Source organism: Rattus norvegicus, chromosome 1 (genome assembly GCF_021556685.1).
Source record: "Rattus norvegicus strain SHRSP/BbbUtx chromosome 1, alternate assembly SHRSP_T2T, whole genome shotgun sequence".
NCBI classification, from domain to species: domain Eukaryota; kingdom Metazoa; phylum Chordata; class Mammalia; order Rodentia; family Muridae; genus Rattus; species Rattus norvegicus.
Genome location: NC_141534.1, coordinates 198,387,965 through 198,407,447, shown reverse-complemented (window position 1 = coordinate 198,407,447; position 19,483 = coordinate 198,387,965). Strand labels below are relative to the sequence as shown.

The 19,483-nt window shown below is 40.6% G+C and overlaps 1 protein-coding gene across 50 annotated transcripts in view; it reads right to left on the bottom strand.

Annotated features, from left to right (window-relative positions):
* The window catches only part of Plekha1 (pleckstrin homology domain containing A1), a 62,031-nt gene that overhangs the window by 15,113 nt on the left and 27,435 nt on the right, over nt 1–19,483 (bottom strand). For 23 of the 50 annotated variants that reach the window (XM_087572600.1, XM_087572605.1, XM_087572641.1 and 20 more), the window contains 4 exon segments: nt 17,783–17,839; nt 14,765–14,810; nt 7,966–8,063; nt 2,949–3,074 (listed from right to left, as the gene is read on the bottom strand). In XM_087572600.1, coding sequence (XP_087428726.1) covers nt 2,949–3,074; nt 7,966–8,063; nt 14,765–14,810; nt 17,783–17,839 — 327 coding nt within the window. 50 annotated transcript variants of the gene reach the window in all.

The window sequence follows — 19,483 nt, the reverse complement described above, 5'->3', positions numbered from 1 at the left end:
GCTGACCTGTTTTATTTATGTCTCCATAAGCAATGGGTGAGAGGCACAAGAATCTCTGCTCCGGTGTATCTGATTGGGTCCTTAATTCAGATTTTTCTCTACTAGCCATAAATGGTGACTATCTCTCTGAGTGCCTATTAGCAAACACTTCATATTTTGGTGAAATGTCTTTATAGATTCTGTCTACTTTAAAAGGACATTTAGTTTGTTTCTTATTGGGTTTGAGAGTTATTTCTGTAGATAACAGTCCTTTGTTAGACTGTAGCTTGTAAACTTTGCTTCTATTTACCTCTTCTAGTCATTCTCTGACAGGGTCTGTTATAAACAAGCATCTGAAATACTGATGATGTGCAATTATCAGTCACCTTTGATGCACAACATAGCTGATGTCAAGTCTAAAATGTTCTCTGCCTACTCTTCGTAGTATTTAAACCTAAGTGCCTATCCAGAACCAAGCCCAAGACTGGTTATTTTCAGCATCTACATGCTACGATTTCACAAGTCAGTTAGTTCAATTTTTAAGAACTCCAAAAAAACCTTCAAGGAACAATTAAGTCTCAATTGTCAGGTATATCACGAGGAATTTTCAACCTGTTCTACATTTAACAGGTCAACACTAATTCAACACTTAATGTTTACCTAAAAGATTTTAAATAAATTAACCATCCCAATGACACTTATTTAACATTTTCTTGAATCTATATTGTCTAAATGCTACTTTGCAATTTTAAATTCTGTACTACAATAAAACAGTAGCATTCTTTGAAACGGTTTTAAATGGCATCCTCTGTAGAATCTAATCTACAGCAGGCACAGGCACATCGCACCAGCGTCTTAACACATCTACGTACCAACAGCCAACGTAAGCCATGGTATGGAAAAAGCTCCACTCAGCTACTTACCAATCTCAAGTTCAGCTGACTAAAATCATTTCTTTTAGAAAAAGCAATCCTCCCACACACTTCTTTTTTTCCTTAATTTTTAAAAATCTAAATTTGGCAAAATAATAATAATAAAATAAAAACAAAACAAAACAAACCTGTAAACTATACCCAAAGCAGAGATTATTAAATACCCTTTGCCAAACATAAAAATATACTCAGTGTAATATGATGCTATGAGATTTCTTCCCACTTGTCACACTCCTCTGGCAAAAGGCTTGAAAAGAGATAGTGTGTGCTACAATGTTAAAGGTCTATAGAGCATCAGAGCCTGTTACCATCAAAAGATACAGAAGCAGTGAGCGAGCATATCCAACCCTGACAACAGCCATCACTTCAAACTCTTGGTTTCACAACTAATAATATTTGAATTTCTATTAAAAGTGCATTTTCTCAAGCTGGAGAGATGGCTCAGTAGTTAAGAATACTGTACGACTGTTCTTCCGGAGGTCCTGAGTTCAATTCCCAGAAACCTCATGGTGGCTCACAACCATCTGTAAATGGGATCTAATGCTCTCTGAAGACAGCTACAGTGTATTCAAACAAATAAAAATAGATAAATCTTTTTTTTTTTTTTTTGGTTCTTTTTTTCGGAGCTGGGGACCGAACCCAGGGCCTTGTGCTTCCTAGGTAAGCGCTCTACCACTGAGCTAAATCCCCAGCCCCAAAAATAGATAAATCTTGCACTGGAGAGATGGCTCAGAGGTTAAGAGCACTGCTCTTCAAGCGGTCCTGAGTTCAATTTCCAGCAACCACATGGTAGCTCGTAACCATCTATAATGAAATCTGGTGCCTTCTTCTGATCTGCAAGCATACATGCAAGCAAAATGCTGCTTACATAATAAATAAATAAATAAATAAATAAATAAATAAATATTAAAAATAAATATTTTTATAAGTACATTTTTCTCAATAGCAATATAAGAAACAAGTCCATATAAAAGTTTCAAGTTCATTTACAAAAGTACATAAGTTTATTTTTCCTAATACTCAGGCATATCAGTACGTTTAGGATACAATCTAGCCAGAGTTGCAGTCCTCAGGTTGCAGGGGAAAACACACACACACACACACACACACACACATACACACACACACACACTTACCCACATATTTGCAGGCTCTAACCCAGCAACTTTACTTACAAGAATTAATTTATCTTGGTGTAGACCTGTAACCTTAGCTGCCCAGGAAGCTGAAGCAGGAGGATCTAAGGTCCTAGGCTTATCTGGGTTATAAAGTAGATTCAAGAACAGCTTGTGCAGGCTACAGAGATGGCTTAGCGGTTAGGAGCACTGACTGTTCTTCCAGAGGTTCTGAGTTCAGTTCCCAGCAACCACATGGTGGCTCACAACCATCTGTAATGGGATCCAATGCCCTCTTCTGGTGTGTCTGAAGACAGCTACAGTCTACTTATATATAATAAATGAATCTTTAGAAAAAAAAAAAAGAACAGCTTGTGCAACTCTTTTAGATGCTGTCATAAACAAAAAATTTTTTAAACCAAGATATTGCTCAGTGGTAGGGCTCTTGCCTCGTATGTATAGGCCCTTAGTGTTAATCTCCAAAGCCTAAGACATAAGAATGTTCATCACAACACTGTTAAATAAAATAAAGGAAAAGAAAAACCCCACTAAGAGAGGCTTATAAATCATGGCAGAACTCTGCAGTTATCACCCCTGAGACAGAGTACCTTCTAAAGACTGGTGTGAAATATGCTGCTACAAAGTCTGACATGTAACTCCCAAATCCACTTCTGCAGGGAGATACAAAGAATTCAGCTCAAAGGACCAAGTGTTTACCTGTGTGACTTCCAATCTCTTTTTACAATCAAAAGTTTTTACAAAAGTTTGTAAAAACACTCTCTAACAGGAAACCAAATTAAAAGCTTTTGTACAATATAAATATTGAATTAATTCAGCAAAGACATTCTGCTTCAGCTTTGATAAAAATAAAAGCAGTGTGCAATCCTGAGACCTCCACGTAACAGAAGCGCTGACTTGTCACCTGTGTTGGAGTGATGATGGGTACACCACCAACAATATCAGTTCTGTAAGACACTTGCTTCTTGCCACAGTCACCTTGGCGACTCAGGTTATCAGAGGCCGGCTGTGAGTCTGACTGCTTTGGTACCTGGAAGAATGAGAAATATTACTGTACAACAAGTGTATTTGCAACCCTCCCCATCACCACAGGACTTTCAACTAGTTTTAGATAACTGACAAATACTAATCTATTTACAATATTTTAGCCCGAGAGCTCAGGTTATTCTGGTCCGACAACACTTTAGGACACAGCATCACTGCTGCTTTGCCTGTGCAGTCTTTACCCATACACTTCCTCCTTTGTCCCCTGGCCAGGTCTCAGCAGCTTAAGGAGCAGGTGCTCAGGGGCAGCAAGGAACACAGGTTGAGGTCCCCGCTGTATTACATTCTAGACAAACTTATACAATAAAATGAATCAATACACTCTCGGCATCAATTACACACAGAATATGATTTAAAGGGCATTTTATCATGTGTCCTTAGTCTTTCAGAAACATTATTAACAATGTGAATGACAACTACAAAGGGAATGGAATAAAAACATTTAAGTTAAAATTAAATCATCTGCCCACCACCTGTGAACTACAGAGAAACTACTAATACTGCAGTCACAGGCCCTACAGGTACCAATATGAATCCATCCAAGGCAGGTATGTACATTAAGACATTACCCAGGAACATAATCAAAAACTGTAGACAGGCAGGCTCCATACCCAGCAAGTCCCTAGAACATCCCCCTCAAACTGCAGTCTCAGTAGGAACAGATGCTTCTGACAGACTGTATTTCACAAACTCTGTCCACACTGTGCTGTCACTGTGCATAACACTGTGCTCACCAGATCTGGAAAAGAATTGGCGTATGACGCTGACATTTTTATTTACAAAGACGCTTTCCTCAAAGTACTGAACAAGCACAAGCTGCGTGTACGGTGATCTCAACCTACACATGCTTAGGAACCTAGGTGTTCCTGGGTAAGAATGACATTATCTTAGGTGATGTCATTTTCTCCCACTGCTTCCTTCCCCTGTCAGGCTTTCCTCAGGCCCTGGAGGCTCGTTAGCATACTTCCAATACAGTGTCAATCACTGGTGGAAAGACAGAAGGAGTCACAAAGGAGAAAGAAGGAGAAAGAAGGAGGTGAATCTGGAACACCTGTGGAATCCTCAGAGGCCATATTCTGTGTGCCTTCTAAAGGTGTTACAACAGTATGCAAAGTGTTGGCTGAAATTTAGATACTACACACTAGAACAACTTGCAGATGAAATCTCCTTCATTTTCTACAATCACACAATTTATTTCAGTCATTTTGCAAAGCGTGGTCCTGTTAAGTCAGTGAAATCAGCAAACAGCAGCAGTTAGAGGATCTGAGCCACAGAAACAATCTATCCAGCAGATGACCCGAGGCTGGGGCTCTGTGCTGACCTGCAAGAGGAGCAGCAGTTAACCTCCAAGTGAGGGTTCTGCTACTCCTAAGGATTTCTGAAAAGTCCTTAACACAAACTTTAAGATATGCTGACGTATATTGCTTCCTCATTCTTCTTCCAGAAACAGATCATGCTAAAAATCTTTTTCTGTACAACTGGCCCACTGCTGACAATGAGGAAATGAAGTCTAAGCAGGGTACAATGCCCAACACTTGAGCTACCGTTTATAATAAAGGTTATTTAGGGTGAAATTATCTTATTTTCAAAGAATTCAGAAATAAAGTAACTCCCCTAGAATTTACAAAAACAGCTCTGAATGAAAGTGAGTCAAATCCGAACACTAAGATAAAGAGCCCCACCTACCTGCGAATCAGCCAACTGCTGATGAGCATCAGACAGCCAACTCAGGGGCAGGGGACAAACGCCAGACACTGAACACGCTTCTGTTCTATCGTTTTTTCCCCTGCTATTTATGCGACTATTCTGGGGAGGGATCTGAATGTGTTCTTAGCAATCATTCACTGTGACCCCAATAGAATGCTCCAATATCAGAAAAGAAAACAATGGGAAGGAAAAGTGAGTAAAACAGACGCCAACATTTATGGCTAACATAAATAAAAGGCTGCAGACCTCCCAAAAGTTACAGGGGAGTGAAATTCCATTCACCAGCAATGAGAGCAGAGCTGGAGGACAGAACCGACCGAACGTGTTTGATGAATTCCTGTGTGGCAAGACCTGTCTCTCCATCTGACCTGCCTGGCTAGCAAAAGCCTAGTTAACACTGCAGGGCAGCAAGGTAGTGCTTAAAATCACTATTCAGCTTATATTAAAAAAAGTTGTCATTTAAAAATAAAATCACTGTGAAATTTCTGCTCCAACTTTAAAAGACCAGTTATTAGATTAAAAGCTAATGTAGACTTGTAAGTTAGAACTTATGGTGGAAAAAGACATTTTAGAAATAGTGGACCTCTGCTTAGTTAAACACTATGGCCGTCTTCATCACTCTCTCTGGCAGTACAGGACCAGGAGCTACTACAGGGGCAGTAGAATAACACATATTGGAAAGGCTGCTTCCGAACTCAGACTTTCAAAACTCAAGTCACAAAACTATCCTTCGAGATTATTTTCCTTTTCTTTTTAAATATTCAGGAGAGGATTTACAATGCTACACAGACGTAGGGAAGGTCAGGAAAGACAGACTATAGCTGTTAAGGGCAGTGCACTATGGTAATACACTACTAAAACTGGAACTCCACTAATTACCACCTTCTTAGTCACAATGCTCTAACATTCCCTAAGGCAAAACCACACTCTGAAAAACAAATTTTAAATTTTAAACATATAGATTGAATGAATTAGTTGATCAAAATGTCATTTGGAATTGTTCAAGAGGAAGGTAAGGGGTTGGGGATTTAGCTCAGCAGTAGAGCACTTGCCTAGCAAGCTCAAGGCCCTGGGTTCGGTCCCCAGCTCCGGAAAAAAAAAAAAAAGAGGAAGGTAAACTACACATATATTATAATGGGGAATATTAATTTTTCAATGATCCTACATGTAAATTATTAGCCATTTAAATATGAAATTATTACACTCCAATATACTTAAATGTGCAAAATGCCTATGAGGTCTAAACTGGTAAAATTTTTATTCTAAAGAATTTAACAAAATGTCTATTTTTAACTTTTTTTTTTAATTTTATGCATATGGGTGTTTTGACATGTCTGTACCACCTGCATGTCTTATGACTGCAGGCCAGAAGAACTGGAGCTACAGATAGTTGTGGGCAGTCACGTGACCCAGGTCCTCTGCAAGAGTAGCCAGTGCTCTTAACCACTGAGCCACCTCTCCAGCACCTACAAAACATAGCTTATTAAAGCCTGGGTTTCTCTCAGTCTCCTGTTTTCCTGGAACTGGCTCCAGTCAGTTACTAGTCTATACTCACATCACTTACTTCACTGATGATTCCTGTATCCTACTTGAATTGTACTTACACTTTTCTAAATACGTAGTATAAAATCATGAAAATCATTATCAAGATTCAAAGACATTATAAAGACAGTAGAAATGTCACATAAAATAAAGCTGCAAGATCACAAAGCTGACTAAAGGTCTATACCTTAAATATTGCTAGTTTCTCCTTTGTGCTGAAAATTTTGCAATGGCACATGAAAAACTTAGTTCCACAAATAAACGAAGTAGCAATTCAAGGCGTTCCAACCTGGTAAAATGCTGAGTCTATCTATTCATTCTACTTTTCTCCAAATCACCAAAACAGCCAGTTCTGCTTATTACTGTAAACTGTGAAAAATGAATTCAGAAAAGTACTTCATATGGTACTTTTACGATGCCTTCGTAAGACATCTTCTAGGTAGAAAATATTTATTAGGAGCTCAAAATGACCAACTAAAACCTTGTAAGAACACAAACTTCTGAATCTGTTCAAAATATTGCTTTCCTGAAACTGCACAAGCCCCGAAATAACTTCTGCTTCATGTGCAGATCAGATGTGGTGTGTGGGTGTCTTCTGTCATGTGGTAACAAGCTGCTCTGGTGCAATACAAAACACTGGACCTCACTAAGAGCAGCCCTGGCTGGCTATCTTAACTCTGCTGCGGTGTGGCATAAACATGGAGTCCTTCACTTCAGATGAGGACATTATGTATTCACTTTCAGGGCACATGCTCTTTGGCTTGAGTAGATACGGGCCAGTAAATGACTGCACTTCAGTGAGAACAAACTTTAGCTGACACAACCCCACTGGAGTAGCTCCTTCCCAACCCCTTCCAGGTGGTCTACTCCATGTAAGGAGGGAAGGTGCAGCGGGGCAGTCCATGTGTGCAGCAGCTCAGAGCAGCCTGGCTGAGTTTAAGAAGGGACTCCTTGCTCCTTGCACAGCAGATTCAGGGTCCAGGGACCAATAAGCTTGCCTAGGTTCTAGACCCACCACTCACTTTCTGGAAAGCTGAGAGAAGAATTCTATCTGAAGCCTGCCTGCTGGCACAGTGTAATCAGTAAGTACTGGTGTTCGTTTTTTAAACTAACCAAAAGAAAAGAGTTCAACAGCAGTCATTGTAGCATCAACAGGAGGGAGGAATAGCAGGTCCTGGAACTCCAGGAAAAGGGGCAGGTGAGAGGAGGAGTTTAGAGCCCCAAACATCACTAGAACACACATGTAGAGCCCTCTGCTTACCACTGCTCTTCAGACTCATTCTCTAGATCTTTCCCAGTCTACACCCACCTTCTCCTTTGCCCACCATGGCTTAGAAAAGGAGAACACGTATGCCCATCTCAGAGTCGGTGGTCAAAGCCTCTCACCCTGCTCTAGATGTAAAGCAAAACCACAATCAGCACACACAAAGTGTGAGTCCTTCCTAGGGACACAGTGAAAGTCATTCAAAGGCTCTAAGTCCCCACATACTAGAAAATGGCTCACATTCTGAACACACCTTTTAAACCAACCTTGAATATGCAACCTGTTGGTAAGTTGAGGACATTAGACACATTTACATAATGTAAATATCACTTCTATAAAGGGAAATTTAAAAAAAAATACTTACTGTAATTTTTATAGCTTTGTTCAAGACATTTACCCACTCCACTAAGTCCTGCTGATCATTAGCTTGTAGAAAGTATTTTCTCATTCCTGCATTCATAACTGTCAAAAAAAAAGTGCATAAAAATTATAGTTGTTACCTCCTAAGTCTGTTTAGAACATCTGTAAAAGTCTTCCTGCAACTCTTGGATTTTACAAAACATAACACACTGTTTTCATCACTGAGTTACAGGGCAACTCTTTTGTGGCCAGTCTTCACTAAGTGAGTATACAGTTAAACAGTGAGTCAGTCCTCCAATGATGCATACGTCAGTTAACACGGGCCAGCAGGAAACACCACTTGGGAATAGTCCTTCACACTTCAACCAGTATTTCTGTGGAATAATTTTCTTCATACAGACTTACTGAGTCAAAGAGAATTAACATTTAAAAATTTTGTTTTGGGGGGGGACTAGAAAGATGGCTCAGCAATTAAGAGCACTGGCTACACTTTCTGAGGACCTGACTTTAATTCCCAGCACCCATATGACAGCTCACAACTGTCTGAACCTCCTGTTCCAGGGGATCCACTATCCTCTTCTAGTCTCCGACAGCACTACATACAGATGGTATACAGACATACATACCAGAAAAATACCCATACTAATAAAATAATTTTTAATTTTTAAAATTATTAAAACATAACTTTAAAACGTTTTTATTGGGCCAGGTATGGCGGCTCATACTTTTAATCCCAGCACTCAGGAGGTAGAAGCAGGTGGATCTCTGTGACTTCAAGGATAACTTGGTCTACAAAGCAAGTTCTGGGACAGCCAGGGCTGACACACAGAGAAACCCCGTCTCAGGGGAAGAAAAGAAAAACCAAGACCTGACTCCCTGTACAAAAGCGTCTTCCCAACTGTGTCCACAAGGCTTCTAACACCTCTCTCTCCTCTGTGCTGCTATTAGCATCTGTGCTTTAAAGTCTTGAAGCCTGAGGGCTGAGTCTAAACCTTTATTTCGTAGCTTCCTGGTAGCAGTTTCTCCAGGATCTAAGCTATGTCCTACCTCTTTCCTCTTACCTCCCAGCCCCAAAGTGAAGCCTTCATGCTGTCTCCAATGTGAGTCACTGTAACATCTTAAGTACCTGAAACAATTACCTTGGGACCAAGAAATGCCTCAAATGGTGTTTCTACTCTCAACAGATCCTAACAGATACAGCATTCTATTAGTGACCTAATTAGTTGCCAATTGTAGACAACTATTTATCAAATGAGCAGATAACTCGTTTGAATTAGTAAGCTTTGTGTGTGTGTCAGGGATCTGCATTTGCCCCATGAGGTCTGTACAGTCTTCTGCTCACTTCCCTTGAGCTGTTGCTCAGCTGTCACTGACTGACCGCAGGAACTTCTCTAGTAAACACAAGCACTTTCCCTAGTCTGTCAGGGCTTCTCACTTTGTTATGGTGTTTTTGATAAAACAAATATCCTATCAGTTTTCCCTCTAATCTTGTAGGTTTCATGTATTTGAAAACCTCCATAACTTAGGCTTATAAACATCTTTATGTTTTAGCATATTTTTGGCCCCACGATAATAATATCTATATTTAATTTTAAATACACTTGGAGCTTTTACAAACACACACACACACACACACCAAACAAACAAACAAACAAACAAAACAACAACAATAATAAAAATAAAAAAATAATTTTTTTTCTTTTAAGTCTCATGTATCCTTGGCTGGCCTTTATCCTCAATATGTAGACCAAGCTGGCCTCAAACTCAGAGAGATCCACCAGGCTCTGCCTTCCAAGTTCTAGGATTAAAGGTGTACTTTCTATGAAATTTACAAATGGCTCCTTGGGGCTGGAACTATCTACTTTATAAAACACATCTGCAAACAGCTGTCTACAAGCCACAAGGGGCTCTTCAATCAGACCTATTTATATCATATGCATTTGTATAGAAAATCAAATACTACTGTAGGAACCAAGGCATTTTGAATAGCCACAATATTGAAATTGTTCAAATATCAACTTCCAAGGCCACGTGGGAGCAGAGGTGAGGGAGGCAGAGGCGGGCCAACATCTGCAAGTTCAAGGCCAGCCTGGTCAACACAAGTGTGTTCCAGGACAGCTAGGACTACAGAATGAGAGACCCTGTCTCAAAACCAAATGAAAACAAAAAACTTTAAGAGTCTCCACTATAACACTGAATAATTAGTACACTAGCACTCTGTTGAGTATGACTAAGAGAAGAAGGAAATTGAAAACTCTCAAGGGAAAAGCAAAGTTAGTTTTCAAACTCACAAGACTTTGGAACTGGGCCTGAGAGTAAGGCACTCTAACCAGAGCTCCCTGACTAAGCTTAGGGTCACAGAGAAGTCAAAGAACATCCCATTAAGTGCCACAGAAAAATTCCTCTAAAAAGCAAAAAACTGTAACACACCATCAATCGTACTTTTTTATGAATGGGAAATTTAAAAATACTAAGTATATCTCAGCACAACTAGGAACTCCCCAGAACAATGCACCTACCGACAAACACCTGCTGCTGTGGGCCTGGGAGTCAAGTCAGCTTTCAGAACTTCTCCAAAGTACTGTCTGAAGCCAGTCACCACTGTCTGTAACCCAGGGAAACCCGACAGGCACCGCCAGGCACATACCTGGTGCCCGGACATACATGCAAGGAAAGCACTCAGATACACAAAATAAAATAGCAAGTTAAAAAAAAAACCTAATAGTGTACTACCACAGCAGGCACAAAGCAAATGTATAATGCACATACTTCTAATGAGGAGTATTTATATGAGGGCCTTCTTGAAGGAAAAAGAGGTCAACATAACAAAATCTAAAAACCTGCAGTTTGAGCTGTAGCTCAGAACTTGCTAACCATGCACAGGCTCTGGGTTGCATCTCTAACCCCCCAAACCAGAAACTAAAACAAACAAAAAACCTGCAGCTCTTGGCATAGCTGGAGGTTTGAGTAAAATCTCACATGCTTCTATTTCATGACAAGAGGGGCAAAGACATCTGCTACAAACTAAGAAGCCAGGAATCAGCACGGCTGTCTGTCTAGTCTGATCTCCTCATCTATGAATCTGTTTCCCAGAGAAACACGGCAGTGTGAGGAAACAGACACAATACTCCTCTCTATCTCACCGTCGGATTTCCAAGGAGCGTGAACTACTGGAAAGTGGTGTGTAAGCAATGAAGGGAAGGGGGCAGACCGAGAAAGGAAGAGAAGGCCTTGACTACTACAAACACAAAGTCAGGACCCCTCTCAGCTGCCTCGCTTTTTAAGCACGAGTTTCCTATGAGCCTGAGTACTCGGAGGCTGGTCCAGTTCGTGCCTTTCCATCTGAGTACATTTTTATTCAAACTTTTTTACTATTTTTTTCTTACATTTGCTCAAATGGAGCAAATAAAACAAATGTATAAAACTACAGGACAGACATTAATGTAACTGCAGCAAAAATTCTCTCATGATCCATAAATCAAGTGTGACATCAGGTCCTTTCTCACTTCCCTGGTTTTCTCTTTCTCTATTAGTTAATCAATTAACTTTTGAGAAAGTGGCTCAGTATATAGTCCAGACCAGCCTGGGACCTGCCATCCTCTTAAATGCTGAGATTGGCGGTTCATAAGTGAGACTGCCACATAGCTTTCTCTATTACCACTTTTAACTTTTCCTGATTTTTCCCCCTTTTAAAAATTTTTTTCTCCTGAGTTTTACATTACTTGTTTCTTTTTCTGTCTGATAACTCCCCTCAAATACTAAGTAATCTGGCCTGTCTGTTACTATTTTAAAGGAGGGACTAAAAGGCCGGCTGTACCCTCTTGGGTTGTGGGGTTGTGACCTTGCTCACTCTGTCAGCAAGCTCTCCTAGTGGAAATACCCAGATGTTAGCACCATTCCTCAGTTCGTGAGGATAGGCAGACCCTACCCACCTATCACTGGCAGCAGCTGGCTGCAGCTTCCTGGGGCAGCAGGCAGGACAGGGCTGCATTCAGTATTCAGATTCTGCTTTAATCCTCCTTCCCAGTTTCATGCCTCACCCCTTCCCTTCTCTGGGATTAGTGTTAGTTTCTATTTCTGGAGACACCACACATCCCATTCCCTGCTGGGCTGGGGGAAGGGTGGCTGCCCACAGTAGCCAGACGGAAACAGACTAGAGGCTGTTTGTAGTTGCTGTTGTTTTAAACAACAAAACCTGTTCTTAGTCCCCCTCATAGTAGCTTCTCCCATCCCCCCAAGCGAGCACCATACCTACGCCAATTAGAGGAAGGTGGGCCGGACACTGAAATGGTTAGCTCTTCACTGGTCTTTCTCTGCTCTGCAAACTTAGTGACCAGTCCTCTCTTGCTTCCATATTTAAACACTGGGGATCACCTGTTCAAGTCCCCTCCTGTTATCAAAGGCAAAGTCAGAGTATTTCTTACTCCCACTGTTTCTGGGCAATTAGAGACATGCTGCCATGTAGAATGAGTATCAAACCATCAGAAAGACTAACAAGAAATTCGTCTTAATCTTTGCTTTCAACTAAAATCCCTATTCTAACTAGGCCTGTGAATGTTGAGTTTATACTATTCTCTCAAATGGTCAGTTCTTTGTTAGTTCATGAGCCCTGATACCTTTCAATTACAAGGCTCTGAAACATTCTCTTATTTAGTAACTGTAATTCTAACCTGCAGTGAAGGTCTAACTTTTACAAGAGATTCTTTTTAAGAGTTGCTAACTTCAGTCTGTTCATAACAGCTCCCCTTATGGATACATGTGGCTACCTACCGTCACATACAGCCCTCAAACACTGCTCTAAACATCAACCTGCAGGACAAAGTCATCCTTACACACTGAAGAGAGCAAAGAACTTAAACATTAACATTAATTCTACTTCCAAAGTACCTTTTTCTTAAAACTTCAAGGTTTTATACCAATTGGTCAGTCTTAAGTTCTGTCCCTTCCGTCACTATAATATAGAGAGGGTGACAATTTTCTCAGTTTGACCTACCACTGATTCTCTGTACATACTCTAAATTTCTCCATTTATTACTACACATTAATTATAAAAGCCAAGAGGTCACTGATCCAGGTAGTACGTTCTGAATCCTTCTCCTGCTCCATGTTTTAGTTACCTGCCTCTCAGCAACAACACATCTGATGAAGCAATTTAAGGAAGGGAGGAAGGATTTATGCTGGCTCTCAGTTCCAGGTGATACAGCCCATCATGTCAGGGAACGCATGGCAATGGGAAGAGGAGGTGGTGGGTCACACTGCGTCTGCAGTCAGGAAGCAGAGGATGACGAATCGGTGTGCTCTGCTCACTTCCTCAAGACCATGTAACAGGACTATCACATCAGGACGAGCTTCCCACCTCTGTTAGTCTAACCTAGACATTCCTTACAGAGTTGCTTTCACGGTGGTTCTAAATTCCACCACTTGACAATCAAGTCAAGCCCATCACAGCCCAGGATCCTGTCCCACAGTTCTCTTCTTTCCTGATTCCTTCTATTTTCAGGCTGTTTTTACCTCTAATTTCCACATGTATAAAAAACAAAACAAAACACCACTTCTGGGCATATGCTTAAAGGAAATGAAGTCAGCGTACAAAAGAGACACCTGCAACTCTGTGTTAGTACTAGTCACAATAGCCAGGTATGGAATCTGCCTGGGGAGCTGCCAAGTCTCCAAGTCTCTGTACTTTTGCTTCTAATGATCTTCTAGTTTCTCTCACCATCACAAGCTCCATCCTGGTTTAAGGCCTTACGTGCAGTAGTTCAGAAGTCACAGGACTCATCTATCTGCTTAACTCCCATGCACAAAGCCTGCATCCTCATTCACTTCAGGAGCTCTCTACTTTCTTCTATTTCTCAAAATAACAACATGCACTAATCAACATACCACGCTGACTTCTGCCCTGTTCCTTCACCACATTCTCCACCCTTGCACATCTGTGCCCATGAGATCTTATTTCTTCTCACTGGTGGTAAAAAATGATCTGCAATTTACTTGGCCCCCAGCATGGGTGCCCTCATTCACAGAGGCATCCCTGAGTCTCTATGCCTCTTTCTACTGACTGATGGAATGGTAACAGCAGGCATTTTATCTGTCTGTCAGCCAGCACCAACACTCCGTACTCTCCCACAGCCTAGTATGTCCTAGGCACTCACTAAGCACCTGTTGATCACTCTACTACCCTCAATGCCTCCTGCCTCCAGGTTGTAAATGTCTCCTTCCCTCACAAAAGACAAAGTCCACTGCATTATTTATGTGGTCAATAATACAAGGTACAGACCTAAAAACTACCTTAAATACTGCTGGGTGAGATCATAAGAGCTACACATGAACAGGGCAGGTTATAACTAAGATGAGAAGAGGAAGGGGACTTGGGGTTGGCAACCAGAGTCAAAGTTTTAAGCCTCACCTGGGATGATGGCTGTAAAGGAATTTCTCATTCATTAATAATTAATAATTCATTAAGCCACAGATTCATGTCTTGTAACTGTTTTCCTTTATAATATGATAAAAATTTTATCAGCCTAACAAACAAAATAACAAGTAGGGCTGGCATGTACAGACGCTGAGCCTGAGTTCAATTCCTTGAACCCACATGGTGGACGGCAATAAATGACTCCTAGATTATCCTCTGATCTCTACATGAGCACTGTGACACATGTGTGCATGCGCTCTCTCTCTCTCTCTCACACACACACACACACACACACACACACACACACATACAAACATTTTTTAAAAACAACTTAGTGGAGGTTGGAATGGTAACATTTGGAAAATAAAATAATGTAAGCATGGCTACTTACCAAAACAAAACTCTGCCTTTGGCCTTAACTTAGTCGCATCGCTAACCTAGTAAGAAACAGAGGTCTGAGTTACTCCTTCTCCACACTGCACTCAGTCTATAATACTGTGCACAAATTCTCACTTAGCACACGAATCTGAAATTAAAATTTAAAAGCAACCAATGCAGCAAATTAGATGCAGAATCTGAGTCCCACTTGTAATATAAGACAAATGAGGCTTCCGTATTTTCTCTAAATATATTTCTTTTCTCCAGGAAATGTGAAGAAGTTGAAGTATACCAGCAGACATTATGTCACACAAATACTATTCACTTGACATGACCTATGAACATGCCCTCAAAGAATACAGAAACTATGAATATTCCCAAACCTCATATTTCTGTTGGCAGCCAACAGTAAGCAAAGATGGTGGACTGTATGCTTGTTTATCTGACGCCTAAGACTCCAGAAGGCCTTAATCTCTTTGAGAAGTCAACATGGCAATCCATCTCCAATGGTTGGGGGGAGGGGGGTGTCATCAAATGCAGAAGTGCTCATCTCACAGGGTGAAACAGCTGCACTCCTGCAGAACTTCCCTCTGAGTGAGATGCCACAGAACTCCACTCATGACACTGCCGGGATGTTTCCCAGTGACAGAACCCGTATTTTGTATTTCACAATGACTTCTAATCTGGAGTTTTGATGAATCCCAGCTACAAGTCACAGCCCAGTCATGATTAAGTTTGTTCTCGGAATAAACTGTAGGGGAAAACAGCATGCTAAATTGGAACAATAAAACTGTACAATGAAACTACAGTAAGCTGCAGGAAAGAGAGGTACTCAACAACAACACCAAGTTACATTGTAAGTAGGAGCAGTGAAAGAGGAGAAACAGTGGCTACTCCCTGCCTGCTTCCCTCAGCTAACACTTCAAGAACAATCTCCCATTTTAAAACACCAGCAGTATCTGAGCTATAGGCAGTATCCCATTCTCATCTGCTTGTTTCAACCTACTCTTCCCACATCACTGTTGACAGTGACAGCTCCTGGTGCTATGCTTGCATCCTAGAGTACATGGACGATGGCCACCCAAGCAAAACTGGGTCAGAGCTCATTCTTACAATGGAACCCAACTTCTCCCAGTAACCATCTCTACAGGAGGCAGGCCGCCAACCACTCTGATAAACATTTTCAACGTCTCTATTTACAGGAAATATTTGTCTTCTAAAATTTAACAATCCGATATAAGCCGAACTGTTTATCCTGTTTAAATATATAACCTATTCTATAGTCTAAGGAACAAGAGAAATCTACTTTGCCAGTGAGAACAAGTGCCTGTATTATAAAACTGATAAAATATTTTACCTATTGAGGAACATCTGTAAATTAGTGTACTGTCAAAGCAATCCACACCTGTCATAAGACCACAGCATAGCTCATCAATACTGTGTCACTCCCATTACCGGTGTTGTACTACCTGTACTACCTGTGTTGCCACCATCAACAATACTAAGTGTGTCACTGTCATTTGCACCTCATATTTTAAGTTACGGACAGATGCTCATCACTATTGTGTAAAACAAAGTCACACACACAGACAAACCCCCAGGACTAACACCTCAGTAACTTAACCTTCGCTTTACAAAACACTAGAAACAAACAGTTGTAGTGGCCCACACCTGTAATCCCAGCACTTTAAAGGCAGAGGCAGCTGTACCTCTGTGAGTTCAAGGCCAACATGATCTACACAGTAAACTCCAGGGCAGTCAGGACTACTTAGAAAGACCATGTCTAAACTAAACAAACAAATATGTAAACATATATAAATAAGTAAGTAAATAAGTCAGTCCAGGAACAATATCACATGTCTTTACCCCAACATTCTACAGGCAGAGACAAGTGGATCCCTGAATCAAGGCCAGACTATTCTACATTATGAGTTCCTGGTCAACCAAGGTTACAGAATAAGATCCTCTCTTAAACAAAAACAAACAAAAAAGCTATTAAACAAATATATAATCTAAATTTTTGAAAATTAAAATTCAGAACTAATAATCAATTTTAAGAAACAGAAATTAGTAAATCAAAGTTAAAAAAAAAAAGTGAGTGCACATTTTCCTCAAAATAAAACCCAGGAGCTGGAGAGATAGCTGAGGTTAAGAGCGCTGGCAGGTCTCTCAGAGACCCCAATTTCAGCTCCCAACACCTGTGTGTCAGGTGGCTCACAACCACCTAACTTCAGCCCCAGGGAAACTGAGGCCCTTTTCTGGCCTTTGCAGGCACCCATATGCCCAATAAATGTACACATGCACACGCGTGCACACACACACACAGGCACATACACACTAAAAATAAAACTCTCAAAAATATCTAAAAACAAAATGTCAAAGGCAATGGAATTTTAAAAATTGTGAAAATGTTTAACAAGTAGTATAAACTTAAAAACTCTTCCCCAGAACGTCCAAGACAGAGAGTCTGCTGACTTCTCTCCTGCTCTATCTATCTATCATTTAATTTTCAGACAATGTCTTGCTAGGTAATGGAAGCTGGCCTCAAGCTAGCAGTCCTACCCCCACTTCCCTCATAGTAGATTACAGATTTGTAACTGGCCTTAGCAATTTCTCCCTTTTGGCATTCATGTACCCAATCATAAAAGCCAATATTACTTCTGTAATTTGCCACATCCTATAAATCAAACTCATATTCCTTCCAGTTTTATCAACTAAAGAACTTCCTTCCTAACAACAGTAGCCAAGTATAATCTTCAGTATGCCCAAAGCCTGAGCATCACCACTAAATGACAGAATGCTGCTCTGTTCTGTCCCCACTCCTACCTGGGGCAGAGTGCACACGTGACAGTAACACAATGGGAGCTGCATGTGATGACACACACTGTAATCCCAGCACTCAGGAGGATTGAAAATTTCAAGGCCAGACTAGGCTACATAGTTAAGACTTTGTCTCAGAAGTATCAAAGATCAACAAAAAAGTTAATTTATAAATAAATAATTAAATAATTAATTAATATATAAAGTCTACCTTTGAAATGTAGGTAAGTTTAATGGCTCCAACCCGTGATGATCCTGAAGGCAGGTTCTAAAAATAATTATTAAAATACAATTAATACCCAACATAGTTTATTCATTTTATATTACTACTACTAATAATATAGTACTAAAAATGTTTGAAAATTTTAAAACGTTTTATAAATATACTTTATTGAGTTTACACACTTACTAGATCTGACATCAAGATAACACTGTAGGACGACGGGTATGGCTCTACAGTAGAGCACTTGCCTAGCATGTGTGAGGCCCCAGGTTCTAGCCCCTGAAGGCAAAAAAGTGAAACAAAACAAAAGATGTCAACTTTGATAAGCAGCTGAGTCTCCCTCTGCTCCACTGTGGTGTATCCTACAGTTAAAGAGTGGTCTTTCTCATTGTAGCTAAACTAATATTTTTTTGTGAACTTAAAACTTTATAACATCAGATTCTATGAAAGCAACGAGAAAATATTTAGAGACACAAAGGAATTCAGTTATAAGTTTTAAAAAATTATTCATTTCACATTGATCTAGTAAAATTTCTTTATCAAATATATCTCTTTTAAAAGATCGGTCTTTTGAGTCCAGGCAGAAAGCAGATCAGTGCTCAGCCATTCTCACAAAAGCTCCCTCCTGCAGCAGATGGGAACAGAGAGACCCATAGCCAGACAATATGCAAAACACTCAGCCCTAAACAGGATGTTTCCATCTAATCCCTCCTCCCGGGCTCAGAACTCAGAGGAAGAGGAGGCAGAAAAAGTCTAAGAGCCAGAAAGGGACGCATCACTGAAATGGTGTAAGTGCTGTACTAAAATCTATTTTAAATGCTTTCTTTTCAAAAATATTAACTGATTCTCTTTTTAATATTTTTTTCGTTTTTATTTTGTTACTGTTTTGAATAGTATCGCATGTAGCCCAAGCTGGTTATAAACTCATTATGTAGGCAAGGGTAATGTCCCTCCTGTCTCTACTTCCCAAATGCTAAAATTACAGTGTGTGTCACCACAAGCAACCAACTAATTCTCTTTAAGTCTTCTGCAGAAGTGTATAGATTGGGAATATGTTTTTTGTTTTGTTTTGTTTTGTTGTTTTGAGACATGGTTTCTATGTGCAGTCCTAGCTGGCCTGGAACTAGCTCTGTAGACCAGGCTGGCCTCAAACTCCTGCCTCTATCTCCCAAGTGCAGAGTGAGATTAAAGGTGTGTACCACCACTGCCTGGCATACCAAAATATTTTACTCTTAAATTTGGGATTTATCTGTGTCATAAGAGGAGAAGGAAGAGGAGCAGGAGGAGGAGGCAGTGGTGGCTGGACGAAATCATGAAACACTGTGATGGAATGAACAGCTGAAAGGGGTGGTGCTGGGCTGAAGAAGAAGATGGTTACTAGGGAGCTGGGGTGCAGCCCGGTGGATAAGCAGCTCCTCACGTGCACAAGCATAGCCCGAATTAACCAAACAAACACAAAAGGGCAAATATGACCCTAATCAATTGGGCTGTGACTGAGCAGAGTGCTTTCACCTACCGGAGGCCCTGGTTTGATTCGAGTACCACTAACGGCAGCAGCAGCTACAGCAGGGATGAGCTGCCTGCCACACGCCAAAAACAAACTTGAACTAAGAACTACGTGTGGAGAGTCTAAACAGAAAACTAAGAAGCAAGTTTATTCTGTTGAAAATCTGAAACTAGAGAGAGCAC